At 46.6% G+C, this 20,661-nt stretch overlaps 1 protein-coding gene across 5 annotated transcripts; it reads right to left on the bottom strand.

Annotated features, from left to right (window-relative positions):
* Window positions 1-76: 76 nt before the first annotated feature.
* CBX7 (chromobox 7) lies at window positions 77-20,339 on the bottom strand. 5 transcript variants are annotated; one of them, XM_053943030.1, is made up of 8 exons: window positions 20,107-20,336; window positions 18,746-18,789; window positions 14,668-14,733; window positions 14,064-14,130; window positions 13,122-13,461; window positions 10,944-11,078; window positions 10,357-10,476; window positions 77-92 (listed from the first exon to the last, which is right to left on the bottom strand). In XM_053943030.1, exons 1-7 carry the CDS (start codon window positions 20,173-20,175, stop codon window positions 10,442-10,444), a joined length of 756 nt encoding a protein of 251 aa, XP_053799005.1. In that variant the 5' UTR covers window positions 20,176-20,336; the 3' UTR covers window positions 77-92; window positions 10,357-10,441. The 5 variants fall into 5 exon arrangements, with proteins under 5 accessions (XP_053799005.1, XP_053799006.1, XP_053799004.1 ...); XM_053943031.1 differs by lacking the exon at window positions 77-92 and adding an exon at window positions 4,186-5,966 and having other exon boundaries at window positions 10,944-11,075; window positions 20,107-20,339; XM_053943029.1 differs by lacking the exon at window positions 77-92 and adding an exon at window positions 4,186-5,966.
* Window positions 20,340-20,661: the final 322 nt, after the last annotated feature.

Here is a 20,661-nt window from a genome sequence, read left to right as displayed (position 1 = left end):
TTAGCTGGTGTGAGTTTGTGCCAGTATAAGGTACAATTTTTGAGCCAGTGTAAGGTACTGCGAGGTAAATGGGCCAACCACGCTACATAAACCTGTAAGGAAACCATAAAAATGTTAAGTCACTTAGAGGAATTCCCTGCCCTGACTATTACTGCAAACCCAGAATTAATTTGCAGCATACTTTACACTCTCTTGCAGGTGCTAAAATGACAAAAATCTCAGTCAAAAATCGTTCTCTGTGATCCAAAGTGGAAGCTCACAACCCTGCAGCTGTTTTTGTGTGAAACGCAGCGTCCACCCTCACCTGGAGGACCTTATCTGGCCCGTTCTGCTTTCTCACCTGGTTTTTGGGTGAGGAGACTGTGCACTTCAGGTACCCCCTGGAAAAAGTGGGAGCTGTGATGAGGGCTATAGGGAATGGCTGTCCTGCATTTGCTGCTCTTTCTAAACCCACTGTGACTGGCAAGGTACCTGCAGAGCACTGTAATCCCTCTGCTACCCTCAGCTGGGATGGCAGGGACCCCTCACAGCCCCTGTGGCTCTCACTAACCATTTCTACATTTGCATTCACATTCCCTTTCCACATCTTGCTCAGGGGTTTCACCCAGAGCGAGGAAATTCTGGAAACACCTATATTATGGCTATAATATCAGTTCTAGTAGGGATGGATTTCCCAAAGTCAAGGCAGGCAGGTAACATTCAATAGTGAATGTTTTCTTCACTGCCTGTGATTATTCAGGCAAGATCTGTGAGAGTGTTTTTTTCTTTTTCACCTTAGCACTTGAAATATTGCAGCCAACACAAGCTCTCTGCCTAGAGGAAAAGTGACTCAGGAGAGGATGTGCTCCCACTGCCATGTCCCCATTTGAAGTGGGGTTAGTGGAGAGCTCGTTGCTGAATGCTGATGGAGACAATTGCACAGATCCTGGTTCAGGACATGTGAACAATTTGGACATGTTTCTGCAGTCAGGGACTGAAACACAGCATGCTTCATAATTCTGCATTTAGGTCATACCCCTCACTTCGAGCATAGGCTCTAAGAGGTCCTTTCTCAGGTGTTTGGCATCACAGGCCAGGCAAGAACAAAAGTCCAAGACTCTCACCTAGAGTGGGTCATGTCCTTCTGGACTGCCCCTTTTCTCTAGACACCCCCTTTTTTTAATCTCAGTTCTTCATATGCTTAAAGGTGACTCCAAAAGAATAAGTCCATCACATCCACTGCATTTTGCTTTTCACTTTTTTAACTTTGCACATTAAGTGTTCATTTACACCATCCACATTTAAATTAGCATTTGTTACCGTTCATTTTGTTTAGACAACTGCTTTTACATTTGTAGCTGTGTGTCAAGCAACTGAGCTTTCAACCAGCAACATCATCCACCCCCAAAAAGCAGACACCCTTAAATCAAAAGGGGGAAAAGTCTTTACATAGCTACAAAAACACATGTGCAGCAACCAAGACTGGTCGCCTTGTCCCAAAACAGATGTGTGGGTCACGAATAATACAGCCTGCCTCAGGACAGGAGCAAAAGGCGCCATGATCAATGGACCAGAAGGGGCAGCAGCTTTTCAGAGAGCTCTGTGTGCTCTGTCTAGTTATTTTCTCCTTCCACCTGTCAGCAGAACCTTCTTTCCAGCCACAACCACTGCTCAAATCACTGCAAGCTGCCATAGCACAGGTATGGCCTAACACTTTCATCTACCTTGTATTCTCACAAAGCAAAATAGTAGCAGAATATCCAGCTGTTCAGGGCATTGTTGGGCATTTCCTTTGTTTCATTCACATTTCTAGTAAAACACTTAAAAAAAACCCAACCCACCTGGGAAGACAGCCCTCCTTGAGCAGCTATTGTTCACTACAGACACTGAAATAAAACATTTTTCTTGCAACTCGCTGCCTGCAATACCCTGGTGCCATAGGATACACTGTAGCACTTCTTACTAGCACCAGGAAGTCAATGCCTGGAAGCAATGAGCTTTGGGAGAGCAACAAGATCTTTCACATCAAAACCCCATGTCAGCGGTGCAGGGGCACGAGGGACAGCAGCAGGTGTGAAAGAATTTTCATGTGTTTTTGAAATGACACTTAATCATAGGAAACCCACCTGCTCAAAGTCAGTAGCTGCCTCCAAGCTCATTTTTTGTGGACCTGGCAGGAGTAGCAGCACTTATGTCCAGGAGATAAGCTCCAAGGGTTCATCAACTGACTCTGCTGCTCTTCACTCCAGTGAGGTCACTGTTAGGAGCAGCAGATTTTGGAAAGCAAATGGTCAGTCCCTCACCTATACTAGGAACAGCTGCACAGAGCCCAGCCCCTCAAGCCAACGCTGTGTACATTTCCAAGCAAACCCTTGGCACTATGGGCATCCAGGTGAATGTGTGCTGGGATTTCCCTGCTGCAGCTCTGAAACACACACAAGCAAAGACAGGTCCCTTGGAGCTGACCCTGCACACCAGGTATGGGTGGCTCAGCATGGCCCAAGCAGTGGCCAGAACAACCAGCCCTCCAGCCCAGTAACTTTTTGATGCAGCAGAGAGAGAAGGCCCGTGGAGTTTGTGCTGTGCCTATACCGGTGGGATGCTATGACATCCCTGGGGCCTGCCTAGGAGTTCCCAAAGCAGGCCCAGCTGCCCAGGCTGCCGCTGGCTCAGGATGATTATACAAATCCCCCAGATTTCTTCATTCTTGTTTCAAAAGCAGTCGCTCAGCAAGCAAAATGCTGTGAAGAGCGGGGAAGCTGTGTAGCACTGAACAGACAGGAAGTGACTGCCATCACAGGGGTCACACAGGCTGCATTTCACTTTATGCTTCTCAGAGAATATTGAACTGCTCAACCCTTGTTGTTTCCCCTTTTGCCAAGTGCCCTTGATCTCAGGCATCCAATGGGGAGAGCTGCGCAAGGCAAGTCGGCTGCACTGCACAGAGCAGAGGGGCGGCATAGCAACAGATTATTAAAAAAAGGACTGCCCAGATTAACCTTTAATCCAGCCAACACATGCATGCAAAAGGACAAGCTGTTTCTAGTACCAGCCAGCCTCTGCAGCTTTGGCAGAGGTAGGTAGACACAATCTCCAGAGCAGGCTTTCCCGTAACTCTGCACTGCAGTTTCTTACAGCTTCACCTGACCCACTAGCTGCTGCCAGAAAGTAAGTGGCTGGCTGGAGTCCTGCTCTGATGCCATCACTCAACTCCAGCTTCCCTGGCTCAAGGCAAGTATGCTGATGGCACTTTGGTAACACAGGTAAGACCTAACCATACTGCCTTGAGCCGTGACTGACTCAGGAAACGCACCCCATCCCCCTCTGCTTTTGCTTCACATGCTTTTGTGATTGATGCCATAGCTTCATTCAGGTGCAGGGCTCACCCCCACATTACATCTACTAGAGGTATCTCAGACAGCTCCATTCTCTTGGCCAGATACCTTGATAAACACCTGGCCTCCCTCTCCACTGGGGATGGAGTGGGACATACCTTGAAGGAGCAAGCCAAGTGAACTAAATGACATTTGGGATTTCCTCCATGGAGTATCAGCAGTTCAAGGACTCAAGCTCCTTGGCTAAGTCCTAGGGTGAACCAGGGACCAAACTGTACCCATGAGCAGCTGTGCTCCTGAAGAGGTCCCTGGAAGCCTTGCTGGCCAAACCATTGGAGGCTTTGGCTTGGAGGAGAAGTGCTGTCCTGCTAGCAAGCACAGCAGAGCATGCCTAGCAGCCCAGGCCTCACCTCAGACTTTACCCGTTCCAGGATACAGGGCACACCAGCACTCTCCAGGTGCTGGCAGAGCTGTCCTGGCATTTCAGCCTCATGCAAGGATGTAGAGAATTCCTTAAACCCAGAGCAACAGCCACCCTGCCATCAGCATTCTCCTCTTCAAATTATAATCCATAAAAGACCAATCATCCCGGGTCACCCTGGACAGCTCTAACTTACCCAGTGGGTTAAAAATTAATAAAAACTTGACCTCCTCCAATCAAAGTAACGAGTAATGTCAGAAGTAGCCTTTTGCAGGCTCCATTCTTCATCAATCCTTCTTTACTGATCTTCATCATGCACACATGCATGTTCTCCATTCTTTTTCCAGCTGCACTGCATGTTTATACACCAATAGATGTGGCTGTTGGAAAATAATTCAGCTGTAGAATTAAAGCAAGGGGGGTAAATGACCACACAAACATACCATGAGGTAAATGTCAGTTCTCATATTTAATATTTTAATAATTTTGTTTGCAACATTTACCACATAAATCATCTAAATAAATAGATGCTGTACAGTCTCTTATCCATATCAGTACAAAAATAAAACCACACTTTGTGTCAAATTATACTTGAGCCTGCCCTCTCTTTGCTATTACAATCTCCTTTTACAGCACATACTCGCTCAGAAAAGGCATTATACTCTGATTGGTTTGTTTGGAATTGGTTTACTCCCTATTTCCCCCCATCCCCAAATACATTCAATTAGTCTGTACAAAAGCTAGAAGCTCATTCTGTGCAAAAGGAAGCTTTCTGTGTGCAAAGACTCCAATACTCTAGCGTGCTGACGGGAACAACAGCAACAACAGAAGGGACAGGAAAAAAAATAATCAGGGACCCTCCCCTCTAACTGACCCCACTGTTCCCCATCTTCCCCCTGCAACAGAAAGGAAGCACACCATATTAGGTGAATCAGTGTGCAAAAGCATTCTAGATGTGCGTACGCTGAGGGAAAAGGTTGCTGCTGAAAACTCAGCAAGAGAACTGGGGTGTTGACCCCCACACTGTAGAGCTGACTAGGTGAGGGAAAAGGATTCTCTGCCATTAGCCTGCTCAAAAGGTTCTTGAGATACACAGAACAAAAGCTTCATCTAAATTATTTTAGTTCTTTTGTTGCTGTTCTGTTGGAGATGAGGTGAGGAAACTACGACCTCTGGAAAAATCCAGCAGCTACTGAAGACAGCTCCCGGTTCACCCTCCCTTCCTCTTCCTCTCTCCCTGCAGAAGGGCAGACATCTCCTCATTCCTCAATTAAGCTAATAAGGTGCAATTTTTCAGACAGGAAACTCTATAAAGATGTCTCCAGAGCTGGAAGAAACAGTCATAGTTCCAGACTAGGACCACTCAAACTGAAACTCAACTTCATTTTTCCCTTTCCTCAATCAAAGGAGGTGGGGAGAGAGGAAGCCAACCTGTACCCCAAAGGCAAGCAGGTCTCCTCTTCTCCCTTAGGGAACCTCTGCTCCTGGCATGGTGGAGTACACTCTCCCCCATGGGAGGGAGGCAAAGGGCTGGGTGGCAGCTCTGGAAAAATGAGAAGGAGCAGCCAGCAGCCTGAAACAGATACATCTTTTGCTTTTCAAATGCCACTTTTAGACAGACGATAAGGAGTACTTAGCACTCCTAGTGCTTTGCATTTCCAAAGTGCTTCAAAACATACTTCAGATTTAAAAGCAAAAAAAAAAAGCTACTTAACATTTTGACAGATTTGCAAAAAGCTTCTTTGTGCTGACACCACATTTTCTGGTTAAAAACCAACAATAATAATAAAAAAAGGTTTTCCACCTCCTCCTCCTCCAAAATTCCCCTCCCAGCCAAAACTTTGATACCCCAGTAATGAGATAAGCTGTGATGGAGGTTCCAGTTCTTAGGAATTCTACCCCATCCCAGCTTTGTAGCAATCCACAGCAGCCCCAAATGCTCCCATGGAGCCCTACACCTCAACGATTCCCGGTTAATTAGGGATCATCTCCTGCATGCTCTCTGCACTTCAAGAAGTTAAGGGGGAAAGAGAAAGAGGTGGAAGAGATAAAGGGGTCATCTCTACAGCAAATGCTAGTTACAGGAAAGGATTTGAAGGGTCTGAATTCCATTTTAAAGTGATTGCTTCTCTCTCCTTCCAATTGTCTTGGGCTGTTTTATAAGCCTTCCTATCTTGACCACCTTTGTGTGTAGAATCCAGTGGTTTGACACCCAGAAGCTCACACTTTCTCTGTGAAGACAGTAAGTTCAGACATAGGACATTGTGGCCTGTTAATCATAAGTTATTATCCCAAAACAAGTTTATCATGCCCTTGGGGAAAACATTTACAACAGGCGTGGCAAGAGCAATGTGTTCCAATGCTATACATTTTTATGTAGAAATTACCCTATGCAAGTTGTCAACACACACATCTCCTTTGCATTCCCAAATGGCAGAAGACAGATACATAAATGCAGCACTCACCTCTCTGCAGGCCCATTCAGAACTCCACTCACAGATGCAAGGGATCAGTTTCACTACAAGTTCTTGCTTATAACACACCTTCTCTCTCAACTGCCAGCTGACCCAAAGGCCACTCCTCAACCACCTAGTGAGAGCAGTTCGGAGGCAGCTCTGTCCCTCCCTTCTCTGACCAGCATTTGTCCCTATTATTTTCCCAGAAAGGCCCACCGCCCTCTTCTTTCTAGGCCACAGGTAAGCCAGGGAGGAACAAGATGGGTAGATACCAATTCATTTAAGAAAAGGAGGTTTTTGTACTTTCCCTACTTCTAAAAACAAAAGCTCAAAGCTTGAGAGGAGAGGAAGAGGTGGAAAGGTGGTGGTAGACTTTGCTTTGCCTAATACATAGATGTGGCTGGCAGCCCACACTGTCTTCTGCACCCCAGCCTCTGTTGCGGCTACCACAGAGGGACTTGCCTGAGCTCCCCCTGCCTATTTTTTGACCTGTGTGAGGCCTCCCTTCTCTATTCCAGTGAAACCATCAAGCAGCACTAGCTGGCGTACAGCATGAAACAGTACTGGGACCGAGGGCCCCCTGTGAGGTGAACAAACAATTTTATACATCCAGTCACAAAACACCAGAGGAACAATTCTGGACAGTTTCACAACACTAATAACAAAAAAAGCCATTCATTTCTCAATAAGCTTCTCTATGTCTGAACTCCGACATAAACAAGAGTCAATTCACTAACAAATTTGGGCTTATTTTGGCAAATGGAACTGCTTTTGAGTGTTCTCACAATAATATCCTGGTCTTGCTTGAAAAAAAAATAAGATAAAGAGAAAAAAAAAAAATCACCTTAGTCTGACTTCACAAGCAGAAGGGCCCCCAAGCAAACGCAAGACAATAAGGAGCATGCAGGAGGCTACTTAATGCCACTATTTATGTGTTAAAACTTGCTGTTCCAAGGCATCACTTGTATATCAGAGCAATAACATCTAGTTTATAACCATCCAGGAACAGAGGCAGTCCTTTCCATATAGTTTTTTTTTTTTTTTTTTTTTTTTTTTAACACAGTGTTAACAAAAAAAGCTTTCCAGTCTCATGAAGTCCCTCAGGTCTATCACATATACAGTGAGTTCACTGCAAGACCTATAAAATAAACACTTCTGTCCCCCAACACTGCTGGTAAGTTTTCATATGGAAACAGTTCTAAGAATGACTATTAGAGCAGTTCTCGGAGAAAGTTGTTTCTTGTGTACAGTTCAGTAATTTCCACTGGCTGAAGTTTATTTTTCTTGTTTACAGCCATGGAGCCAAACAAGGTATGGGAGAGTTAGCCCACTTCTATTCTCGGCTTGTGCTTCAAATAGAATTATTAAACTCAGCTTCAGCTGGATGCTATTCTGGCTCTTCTAATCAAATGGAATGCTTAGCAAAGATCCAAACACAGCATCTGATTTTCATGATATGTTAGCACAGGAGGTCCCAATTCAACTGCCAGATTTTGGGTTGAACTGGCAGATGGACAGTACTGGGGAGAAGAGATAAACCCAGACAACCTATCTTTCTAGTAAAACTCTCTCTATACCTGCAGAGGTGGAATAAAGCTAATTTTAAAGTCCCTGAAGACCAGCTCTACCAAGGAAGTTTACAGTGATATGTCAGCAGACAATGTGGAACAGAGCCACATTTTAAAAAGATCAGGAGAAAAATCTTCTTGAAAAGTTCTTTGAGATAAACAAAAATTCATGAATGTCAAAAAAAAATTCCACACCAACGAAGTAACTGCTTAGTTTCCTACCACAAACTCCTCTTCACACCCTCCCCTCCAAACCCACGCACATGCAACTTGTTGTGTCTTAACCCCATTATGGTTAGCTCCTCATCGACACAAAGCAGCATGGCAGCCAGGTACTTTGTTCCATACTTTGTGTAGCAAGATGATTAGTCACCAGCAGAACACTAGATAGCCTGATCCAAAAAAATGATTAAGATATGAAGCTGTGGGTGGATTCTCTTTGAAAGACCACCATAGGTCTTTGAAAACTCCACTGCAAGAGAAAGAAAATACATTTAAAGAAAATACATTTAAAGAAAAATGCCAAAAGAAAGTGTTGAGAAGTGTCAGGTGGAGAGTGGAGAAAAAAGCAGAGGATGGAAATCTAGTTTATTAGGACAAGCTCTTTCCTGCTGCAGGATTGATATTGCTTCTAATGTCAGCCAAAGCCAGGAACTTAGCAAGCTTTTTTTGGTGCATTTGTACACCAAGATGAAGACATGACAAAGGTGTCAGTTGCTGCATTAGAATAAAGGAAACAAATCCTATAAATGCCATGAAGATTTAGCAGGATGAGCTGCAGTTCGAGACTTTTTTAAAAATAAGCTAAAACACTATGCTTCTGCAACCATCACTACCTGACCTGCTCCAACTCACTCAAGAGTGGACTGGGCCATGCGGTGTGTCCACTGGTCACAACAGAAGAGAGATGCAGGTATTCAGCATATTTGGCAGGTGTCAGGAAGAGGGGGTGTGTGGGTGATGGTAACAACACTGTCTGACCCCACATCCTGCAAAAAAGGGTGCAACTCCAGACACAGAAGCTTCGCTCTGGACACCCACGTTCAACAAACATCCTGAGCCTGCATGCTTACCTCATCAGCTTGCCCTTGCTAGCTATTGCAAGCTTCTTTCCCACTCACTCTTCCTCCCACCACATAATTCCCCCCCAGCTTCCACTTCTCACCCTCTCAGATTTCTCCATAATAAAACTCCCATCTTACTTCTTTGACAGATGAAAGGTCAGTCCAGAAATTCAAGATCTTCCCAGTGATCCTGAAACTGCTCTGATAGCATGAAAGACAGACCTGCTCCAACAGCTCTGAGATGGAAGGGGAAATCCTAAATCTACACTGAGCTGCCATATCCTAAATGAGGTAAAAATTGCTTCTAGTAAAAACCCACAGTGGCAGTCCAAGCATGTTATAATAAGCAGATGTTTGGAGGACCAGAAACCCTAGAGCTCCCAAATTCTGCAGGCCAGGAGCCAAGCCCCTCAAACAAACACATTGAGGATTTCCACAGGTGTCTTTATCTCAGAGCTAAGAAGGCTCATGGCTTCATTTTGAATAAATACAGCAGATAAGAGATGCTTCAGGTGGGGTGGAGTAAGGAAACATATTATTTGAGGACAGTGATCATGACAGTAGCCAATGTTACCCTGCAGCACTCTGACCTGCAGTTGCCAATTTAGACTACCTTACTTTTCTTGCTTTCTGTTGGAAAAGGTCTATATTTTTAAAAATCAAGTTATTTAAATAAAATTTGATTTTTAAAATGGAAGAGAACATGCATGTGCAAGAACAGATGCTATGCTAAACTATCAACTCATAATACAGCAATTCTTCAAAAACCTCGAAGTGTCACAGGCAGTCCAGGACAAGGCATTTTTAAGTGCAAGATCAGGCGGGTCTATTGAAATGCAGACCACTTTCCTTGGCAAAGATTTTTAAGCCTTCCAAGGGGAAGTTCCTATCAGTAAAGTAGTACAGGATCACAGATACTGTGAGGATACTGGAGTCATGGAAGAGTATCACTCAGGCAGCACAATCCAAGAATTCTCATTGCTAAGAATTAGGAATTTTTCCCCTCCTCAGATCTAATACATGCCTTCCCCACATGTTGTTTATTTTGGATCTCTCTATGGGATCCAAGAACAGAACTTGCTGCTAATCAAGGTCCATTTCTAGCTCAGTTCTGTCCAAGTCCTGTGTCCTGGGCCTGTGCCAGTATCTTGGGTATCTCTGCAGTGCCAGGCAATGCTTCAGTTGTCCTGTTAGTCCCTCCTCCCAGTGGAGAGGAGTCAGTTTTCAATGAACTTATTACCACAGATTCAGGGCAGGATTTGTTATTAATACTGAATTTGGCAAAGGGTAAGAAGACCCCACTTTCCATAATGCATTCCTCATGCAGCAGAGCCAAGCCTGCAAATCCTGTTTAGCATATAGAGAATGGTATGTCTCAACTATGCTGGCTTTCTGAGCTTTTAATGAGGGCAAATTGAATTTATGTTGCCAGTTTGGATTTCAGAGATGCATTTCAGTCTTTCCGCATGATCAACAATCAAAGGGAGAAAGCTCTGTTGTCTATATGGACCCATGCTGCAAAGACTGACTTACCACAGACAGGCAAATACTCTTCTGAAGTCCTGACAGCAGGCCACAGGGAAAACAGCACTGCAGAGAAAGTCTTAACAGGCTGGAGTTATCTACACAGGTAGGATCCATCGCCTCTCACTGCTGCAGGAAGAGAGGGAGGAGGAAGGTGGGAAGAGCAATGTACAGAGATGTATCTTTATCTAAGGGATATCAATTGCAGAACAAGGCAGCAGGCTAGAGATCCAGCTCTCTTTCCACCTCCACATGCCCTCTCCCCACAAATGCAGCTGCCGCCACTTAGCAGGATAAAAGGCGAATTGTTCAGCTTGCTGCTGTCACATCAAGGAGGGGAGTCTTTGCCAGGGAAAGGGCTGTCAGTTTTTCAGCTGGACAAAGCAATGACAAATACACACCCCCTACACTGCCTTTTTTTTGCGTATCTGAAAGGGGAAAAAGTAGGGGGAAAAAAAAGGGTCTCTGTAAACATTTTAAGAGGAGATATTTTGAATTTTTTTTTTCTCATAAGGGATAATGTAAGCCTTCCCTAGCCCCACCCTAAAAGCACTGGTTTTGGGGAGCACTGCAAACAGAGATTCAGAACTGCGCACTCCGGTCTCGAAAGAAGCCCTCAGCCACTTGTGCTTCTCTGAAAGTGACGGTGATGGAGTTTGCCGTGATGTCTGTCACTGTCACTTCACTGGGGGGCACAGTGGGGATCCAAGGGAGACTGGCATCCACATCTGCTGCAGGAAGAAAGGCACATAAGAGCATGTTAGTGAAACAGAGAAGGTGAGGGAGAAGAAAGGAGGAAGGGGGGAGGGAAAGGAAGGATGGAAAAAGGGTCTCCTTTCTGACAAACCATAGGTGAAATCAGCCTGTACTGAATCTGCATGTACAGAGCAAGAAAGAACATGTGCAAGCCCTACCCTCAGAGGCTAAGCGAAAATGGAGCATTAGGAGTCCAGATACATAGTAGTATCAGAGCAGCCTATGCAGAGGTCAAAAGACTCTGTAAAACCACCGAGTTCATTTAACCATCCACAATTCCCCCATATCCCTCATCCCATCTCAGCCCCTAATTTGGTTTTGTGTCAGCAAAGCACACTCACCCTGTTTTGAGCTCACTGTCTTCTAAACACCCTACCCGGCTGAAAAGGCAAAAATGAAAATCTCTTACACACACTCTTCAGATACTCCTAAGGGAGTCAAAGGGAGACAAAATGGAGTACAAATGCCTTGTACTGCACCTGCAACACAGCCTGGGTGTGATGCTCTCAAAAATCCCTCAGTAGTGGTCCATGGAGAAGCTGCTCTTCCTTTTTCATATGCCTCCTTTGCTGCCAGACAGCTCCATACAAGAAACCTAAGCACCCCTGAACTTTCTCACTGTAGGAATAATTATCAGCCCCTCTGCCACCCAAAGGCTCACTTAGCCACAGCCCCCAGAGACTGCCACATAAAGAGAGAGGAAGGAAAACACACCCTCTCCCTGTCCACTATGTACCTTGTTGTCCCAACCTAAGCAAAGAACGAGACACCCTTTAGAGTGTATTTCCTGGCTTCTGTCTCAAACACCAGTGGTATCTACTTTCCCCCCAGAAAGAGTCCAATTCCCCCAAACAGTAACTGGGATTCCACACAGACCATGTGTCAAGGGGAGAACAACAACAGTTTTACAATTCTGTAGTGCACTCTTCTGTAGAAGAGTGAAGATCACTCTTCTGATCCCCAAGTGCTGTAGTGCCACACACTTCTGGGGAGAACAGCCCCACACATTTCCTCACTGCCAGGATGTAACACTGGGTTCCTCTGTGCTACTCCCATTGCTGCCTCCCTGGATTCTGAGCACCATTCCAGTCTCTCTCAGAAAGGAGGGAATAACGCTGATTCCCAGAACACAGCCCTCTCCCTAAGATCCTGCCTAATCCAGCCTGGCTAACAGCTACTCCTAGCAAGGAGTAACAGGATTCCCTTAGCTACTACAAGCAGCACAAGCCCCAGTTTTCCACTCCTCAGGAAAGCTACGCCTTCAGAAGCTCTAATAATGCAGGGATAGTTTCCCTGGTAACTGAGAGCAACACACACATCCCACAACCCTCCTGCACAAGATACTGGTATCCTTCCCCAAAATGCCAAATGTGCTTGGACATCTCCCATGCCTACACTCATGCTGCCTACTCAGTGGGATCAGGCAGGAGTTATCATCCTCACTTCATCTCTCTCTCCCTTTCTCACATAGCTCTATAGCAAGAGGCTTTAGAGGGGTGTGGAGAAGAAAAGGAAGGAGGAGGCAGTGAGGATATTGTGAGTTCCTAGCAGCTTCTTAAAGCAGCACTCTGAGAGGAGTGCCACTGTCCAAGCTTGTCCACCGCCATCCAAAGTCCTTTGAGCCAAGCAGCAGACTGAGCATATGAGCATATGTGGATAATGTGGACAGAGGCAGAGTTCATCTGTCACACTTGTGTGTCACCTCTGCTGGGAGGAAATTTTAAGAGGAGGAAAACTTGCAGTATCTTCTGCACGTTTTCTAACATTGGGAGGGGTATCAGGGATATCAGGGATGTAAGACTACATAGTACCAACAGGACCAAAAAAAAAAAAAAAATTAATCTGTGCTCTTCAAACAAGAAAGAAACCTGCAAACAAGAGGGACATAATATGGACCAGCAAGGGCTGCTCTGAATACCTAACCTAAACCATAATCCCAGGAGGATGTAACCAAGGTGGAAGGATGCAGAACATCCTTCACATTCCCCAGAACTTCACCAATGGGTGACTAGCCTTACCTTCTTTGCTGGTGTGCTGCATGGCCTCCCAGTCCTCGGGGCTCTGCCTGGCCTCTAGGCCCACTGCATCATTCAGGAAGAACTCACGCCTGCAGTTTCGGTTCTCCAGACTCGCCATGCGCGGGAACTTCTTCCTTGACAGTCGTAGGTACTTCTGGTTTTTGCGTTGCTTCCGGAGAGAGAATGGCAGGACTGCACCCCCAGTCTTCTCGGGGAACTCTGTCTGCCCTGTCTTGGCCCCTGGCAGGCTACTGTCTCCTCCTCCAAACCTCCGTGCAAGAGAGAAGCAGAGCTTCTCCTTTCCCTTGTGAGCACTCCTCAAGTCCATGCCATACAGCCGCTGCCAAGACACCAACGCAGCAAGGGTCAGAGCAGACATCTGATCATGCAGTGAGGGCTCCCCACTGAGAACCAGGAAAATATTCTTTGTTCAGTCTCTGAACCTCTAGATGAGCTAGGATAAGGTGTGCTGCTTCTACAAGACCATTTCTCTCCCCTCTCCAACTGCCTTCTAAGCTCTTCCTAATATATCTGTTTCCTAGGATGGGCTGCTTTGCTTGGCAACAGTAAAAGCATGCTGAAACTCCGCTTCCAACTATGGGCTACCTTTGACTTGATGGAAAATCCAAGCTCAACATGAAATTAAATGATTACACAAACCCGGTGACCTGCAGCTATCCAGGCCGACACTTTATAAAGTCCTAGTTCAGACAGAAAGAGCAGTTGTTTTATTTTGTTTTGCTTTTTTAAAGACAAATTAGCTAGCTCTTCAGCTAACAGGTTAAAACCATCTGCCTAAACATTGATTTCATGTTATTATGTTAACTTTTTACCTCCAATTTTGTCCATGCAATAGCAAACAGACAGTTTCCACCTCACTGAGAGCAGGGGAGCAGCACAGCAGCTAAGGAGTTAGAAATACACAGAAGAGCAAGAGTCTACCTGCAGTAGGAGGCGCTTTGGTTTGGGGCCTCTTTTCCTGTACCCTGATGCACGGTCTCTTTCTTCCCTGTGAAAGAGGAATACAAATCAAACTGAGCACTAAATACCACAGCATAAAACCTAGTTGGGACTTCAATCTTTTGCAGTGTAGCTCCCTCAATTTCCTTCAATAAAACCCAGTGGTGACCAGTGTGAGCTTGGAAAACATCCCAGAATTGCTTCCTGTAGGAGTGAAAACCTTGCAATAGGGGAATTTCTCTGACACAGCTAATCAAGGATGGGTTAGAGAAACTTCCCACCTCACGTCACTCCAGTCCAGCTCTGGACCCGATTAAAACCTGAATCTGATTGTTCTTTGGCTCAGTGCTGCCTGTTCTTGGCCTTATTTCCTGAACAGTGCCAATCAAAGCTGCTTTAACCCTGTCTTCTCCATCTCAATCTCAAACCAGGGTACAAAAATCAAGCAGGATCCATTGCTATACATCTCATCTTTGACTGGAGTAGGGACACTTCATGCATGAACAGGGGCACTTTATGCATACAATGAAATAAAGACTCTATTTCTTTTCCTGTGTCCAGGGAGAGAAAGAACATGTGTCCTTACTTTTCTTCATAAGCCACTACCAGGCGAGGATCCAAGATATGATCCTCTGGCTCCCATGTGCTGTATCTGAAGAAAAACATAAGGAATAAAAGTAAACAATATTTTAATGAAACATTCTCTCTGCAGGCCCACTACCAGGGTGCTGCGGTCCTGGATACTGTCTTCACAAGGGTCGGTGGGGCCTGCCACAACATTGCGAGAGCTCTGAGGAATCCCAGCCATTCCCTCCCCAGCTTCCCACAGACACCACCTCCCCTTCCCAAAACAGGCAGGGCCAAGCATCAAGCGGCTCTTTGTACAAAAACGGGGAAGACTTTCCTCCCCAGGGCCCCTTCCACACTGTGTGCAAAGCCTGTGCAGACACTCACAAACTGTTTTTAAGTCCATGCCTAAACAGGTCTCATCTGCAGCACTCCCTCAAATCCCATAAACCCCATGGAAAAATGAAGCGCAGTCTGATACATCTTTCTGAAAAATAGGTCTCTCTTAATTTAGAGTGCTCAAAGAGTAAGTACGCTTTCTCACCTGCATTATTAATTACTTCTAATCACTGAAGCTGAAAGGATTAATTTAAGAATTTAATTCTTTCCACTGATGCCGTTCAACCAAACATGTTAGGAGCTGGGCCCTGGGGCAAGCTGATGGCCACTTGCCAACGCTTCCTCCTCCTGCTCGGCTCCCCCTGCAGGTTGTTCCTATGGAGCGGAACTCATCGATACAAAGTACCCCAACTGTACTGCGGACAGGGCCACCAACACTGCTGTGAACAGGCTTCATGCTCCCAAAGTAGCTTGGGAACAGCGTCACTCACTGCCCCAGCTCCCTCCTCGACAGCCGGACAGCTGCGACAGGAATCAGATGCTCAGGAAAGGACTGAACCCACCCAGCAGGCAACTCCAAAACTGGTTCCCAACGAGCACAGATGCACTTAACGCTAGGGAGAAGCAGCCAAAATGCTCCCACTGTGGAAGCTGAAAGAATCATAAAGGGGTCTTTGGGGCATGTTTACTTCTTTGGGGTCACGCTTGCCCAGAAAAGGTGGGTGTTGTGTCTCTACCATACAAACTCTAAGGCAAGAAAGCAAACATGAATCTTCAAACACTTCAGAGCCCCAGCTTTCCTGAAATGTGAGATCCAGGCCTGGAGGCAGAGCTTGTCCCAGACCCTGGGGAGGAGGACCAGAGAGGAGTCACGTGCAAGTGCATAAGGGTGCATTTGTATCAGTGCCTTTAAACAGCAAGAAAGCATTTTAGGATGTTTACATTTCTGATGAAGCACGGACTGCATGTGAGGACACAGGATACACGGGGTACACAGGAGAGGTGGTTTGGGAATGCTTTTCCCTTTTATCTCTCCATTAGAGATAAGAAAGGTACTGTAATACAGGAACAATACTGGAGGATGGGTCTAGAAATGAAAATATAATTATTTTACTAAAGGGAGAAACAGAAACAAGACATTCAGATATCTCCAGGTGCACTGTACATCAGAGAGTTAAGAACAGACATGTCTTCATAATGAGCAGATCCCTCCCTCTCTCCCTCCCTCCTTTGCTCATGCCTCCTGCAGCAACCTGACTGTGAGCTGTCAAAGCAAAGATACTGTTTGAAAAGAGGAAGGTTTCCTCCCAGCTGCAGGAATTCTGGCACTCATCCTACAAATTTAAGAAATATAACACCACAAGGGAAAAAAAAAAAAGTCATTGGATTGCTTTTCATGGGCAGGAGAAGAAAAGGGATTTGCTTAAAAAAAAACACCCTGGTGGGTGTTGCCTTCTTCTCTGCAGCTCAGATTCTGGCTTCGCTGCAGTGGCAAAACACTGCATATAAAAAAACATGGTTGAGTTTGCCACGCGCGCGCGCACACGGAGCTTTATATATGGGTACACACAGCCCGGGCTGCAGCAAACTGCAGAGAGCAGGCACTCTGGAAAACACAGATCATATGATCTTCCTTCCCCCTCCTTCTACTCCTCCTCTTCCCCCTCCTTTTAACTCCAACACAAGTTGTAAACAAGCTTGTAGCTAGAATCAGATTGTCACTCCTCCATTCCCTGACTCCAGCAGTGCAATCTATAAATCTGAGGTGTAGGGCATGAATAAGAATTTTTTATTAAGAAGAGGGGGAAAAAAAGTGAAATGTGAATTGCATGTGAAAGCAGTAAACTACTGACCTATCCTTATTCTCTTCCATGATACTTCCAATGGGAATGATAGTATAATAGGTACAGAGACTACAAAAAGCAATGCAACAAGGTTGGTAGTTAAGGAAGGGAAGGATGAGGAATGAGGAAACAGACACAAAGATACAAACAGCTTGTGGTGCTGCATGCCATCACGGGCATATATATGTTTAGAAACAAGAAACAGAGACTGCTAGTGGGATGAAAGCGACTCCAATGCTCTAAGCATCTTGAGTTTAAGTAATTCAAACTACTGAGACAATAGTTAAAGTGGAGGCAGGCAGGAGGAAGGAAAAAAATAATCAACAATCTTCAGATTTGGAGTTTGGGGGAAGAGGGAAAATGCTTAGACACGCCATACATCAAAATAAGAGAGCCCTGACATCACCTTGCACCCAGGGGAACTGTGCTATAAATTCCCCAAACTGTTTCTGTCTCCCCCAGTGTTCCAAGGTGCAGGACAAGGAAAGGCAGCAGTTAAGAATAAGGCCTGCTCTGTCCAAGAAACATTACAACATGCCTCAGCCCACCCTCTTGGCAAGGGGCTTTACAAGAGAAGGACTTCAATGTGTTTGTTGAAAGGAGAATGGGATAAACATCAGTATTCTGGCCAAGAGGGCATGGGGACTTACAGGCTCCAAATACATTTCCCACCCTCTATTAGTGATTAAGTAAGACTTTGCTATTTGAGGCTGAAGCAGTCCAACCCATGCGACATGGCAGCTGGTGCTCAACAAGTGCACAAGGTCACACCGTGACAGCAGAACTCTCAAGAATAAAGTCACCCTCTCCCTCCACCACCAGAGAAGGGAAGCTGTTTATCTTCACATGTGGCCTATAATCACAAGGATTAGGTATGACAACTAGGCACCCAAGAACACATTTCAGCTTCTTGGACACTAGGTACAGCCTGACAGAACCATCCTGGCGGGCCCCACTTTGCAGCTGCGAGGATGAACCCATACCAAGCAGCTCCCTTTGCTTAGCAACACGCAGAGCAATTGCGTGTGTAACACTGCTGTACCCACGCACATGGTGTATGTACACACAGAGGCACAAACAGGAAAGCAAAGACAGGGCCCCATATGGATTGGCCACGAGGCTGTTCTACTAGACTGCTAGCTGACATAGTAATATTCTCCAATTGCCTAATCCTTTTAATCTCAAAGCATTTCACAGACTGCTTAAGCACAGAGAAATCGCTCTTCTTCAGGAGCAGCTGCATTTTAATGAGAGAAGTGTCTGTAAACAGTGTGCAGAAATGATGAAAAAAACCCAAACTTTTCTTCCTTTTTGCAATGGAGCAACCAAAGCAAAAGCAGAAAAGGCACTTAAAGTAACAGGAGGTTTCAGACAAGGAAATGAAGGCATGGCGGTAATTTTCAAGGGACAAAGATCACCTGCATTTGGCTACAATCAATAAATCTGAAACATTGCCCCTTTCCGTTGGTGAATTGCAGAGGGGAAGCAGTAGGAGAGGAAGACAAGACCATCAACATGTTTTCTATTTTAAAAGACTGCAGACAGCTCTAAAAATAAAGTGGGGTCCTCTTGGTGCTGACTCAGAAAAGCAGGAGCTATTCCAAGTTCAGAAGAATCTGGGTTCTTTGTTGAACTCATAAGGAATTTAAAAACATTTGTATCTAGAAAGTATCTCAATGAAATATTTCAGTGGTGGCAAAACCCAGTCAGAATAGACTGGCATGCAGTTTGTATTCCTTAGCTGCCAATTCACAAACAGATTTGGGTTTGGTTTGTGGCTCTTTGTTTTTGTTTATTGTTGTTGAAATGAGGGACAAGCCATTACCCATTATGAATTAAATGCTAAATTGCAGAGACACAGTGCAAGCTATTACAGAATATTAAAGGAAAAACAGACAAGTAAACACAACTTACTTTGGGGGCCATCCTTTCCACTTCACCAAGTATTCTACTTTACCCTGAGGGTGGAAAAAGGGAGAAGAAAATAGGTGAACTATGGAACTAAATATGGGCTACAGTACAAGATGCAACCAATCAACAGATTGAACTCTGCAACCAAAAAGCTTGTGTCCCATCACTTTATTTTCAAAACATAGCCACTTCCCCATTCAACTACACTTGTTATACATTTTTCTCCAAAAATTGGGCACACAGGGGTGTTTAAGCATGCTTGTACTGCCATCAGCTTGGAACATAGCTTTGCAGAAGGCTTGCAGGCAGAACGCTAAAAGCCAACCAGAGAGCACGATCAAATAATTCACACGTTCACAGGCAAACCTATAAGAAGTCAGCACACATAAATGCAGGAAGGAGATGTATGCCAGAAGCAAATGTCAGATGAAATTTTTTTTAAGCAGAGAGAAGAAACAGTATATCAGAACCTATGAAGCGTCTCTGGCATGTTCTTTTCCATTTGCTACACGTTCTACTCAAACACTCTTCCATCCATCACAGGCACTCATCCTTTCGACCCAAGCAATCAGCAGCCCACAGCTGAAGTTCAGAGCTATCCTTTTTTTTTTTTTTTTCACTCTAAGTACAAGTTTAAAAAAAAAAAAATGTAGTGATTGGAAACTGCATTCAAGGGCTCTGCAAGCAATGTGAACAACTATCAAAATATTTAATGTTATACTAAGGGGTTTGTTAAGCACTTCCCAAAGCATGGCAAAGGCCTTTGTGCATGCAGGACGACCACTCTCCAAGAGCCGCTGCTGCAGCCACAGACACCTTTACAGGAGAGCAGAGTAAAGAAAGCACTCGGGTACTTGAGGCAGAGAACCAGTTTCATTTTCCTCTTGGGGGGCTCATCAGCTTCCCAAGGTTGGAAAACACTGCCCTATAAGGAACTTTCCACCAGAGGATCTCTACACACTGCATGCTTACAGGTTAATCCTTGCAACACTCTGCGGGGACGGGAGCGCTTCCACGGCTGGAGAAACTGAGTCACGGGACCTTTCCCAAACCCTCTCCGGTTCGGGCTCTCCCGTTTGGTGTCACCAGCACTCATCCTGCAGCGAGGCTGAACCCCAGCAGCGACAGCCCCCCCTCCGCCCCGCACCACCTCACGGGTAACACGTGTGTCCCCCGCCCGCCAGCCTCGGGCAGGTGCCGGTGCCTCCCCGCGGGTGTGAGGGGACGGGGACCGGGGGACAGCGACGGGGACCGGGCGGCCGCGCGCGCACCCACCACGCCTCCCCGCTCCCGGTGCGCAGCGGGAGGGGCCGGGGGTGTCCCGGTGCGCTCCCCCCGCCCCGCCCCGCTCCGCTGCTGCCCACCTTCCGCACGCGCTTCTTGCGGATGCTTTCCACGGCGAACACCTGCTCACCGATGGCCGACAGCTCCATGCGGCGGGCGGGCGGGCGGGCCGGCGGCGGCGGGCCGAGGCTGTGCCGGTGGCGGCCGTTCCCCGCCGCTCCCCCTCACACGCCCCCTCGCGCGCGGCCGCGCCCCCGCCGCCGCTTTAGAACCTGCGCAACGTTTTCCCGGGCGCGCGCGCGAGGGGGCGGGAGCGGGGGGTGAGGAGGGGAGGGAGGGAGGGAGCGAAGGAGGCGGGAGCGGCGCCTCAGGCGGTTCCCGCCCCGGCCGCGCCGCCTCCGTCCCGCCTCCCGCCGGGGGTAGCGCCGTGAGGGAGCGCTGCCCGCCGCCGCCGAGCCGTGGCATTTACGGGCGTTTTCCGCAGGAACGCGGCCCCGGGCGGTCGCGTGCCGGCGGCTGGGAAAGCGGCGAGCGGCAGGGCGGGGAGGAGGGAGCAGCGCTGCGGCAGGAAGCCGGCGCGCCCCCCCTGCCCGGGCAGCCGCCGCAGGTGCCTCAGCGCCAGGTGCCTGCCACGG

Source organism: Vidua chalybeata, chromosome 5, assembly GCF_026979565.1.
Source record: "Vidua chalybeata isolate OUT-0048 chromosome 5, bVidCha1 merged haplotype, whole genome shotgun sequence".
NCBI classification, from domain to species: Eukaryota; Metazoa; Chordata; class Aves; order Passeriformes; family Viduidae; genus Vidua; species Vidua chalybeata.
This window is presented reverse-complemented; position numbering and strand designations above follow the sequence as displayed.

Coding starts and splice junctions, on each gene's coding strand:
- CBX7 (XM_053943030.1), bottom strand. CDS start 20,175: ATGGAGCTGTCGGCCATCGGTGAGCAGGTGTTCGCCGTGGAAAGCATC. Junction 14,734..18,745: donor TGGAAAGGATGGCCCCCAAA/GTAAGTTGTGTT, acceptor GTTTTTCTTCAG/ATACAGCACATGGGAGCCAG. Junction 10,477..10,943: donor GGGCTTCTTTCGAGACCGGA/GTGCGCAGTTCT, acceptor CTCTTCCTGCAG/CAGTGAGAGGCGATGGATCC.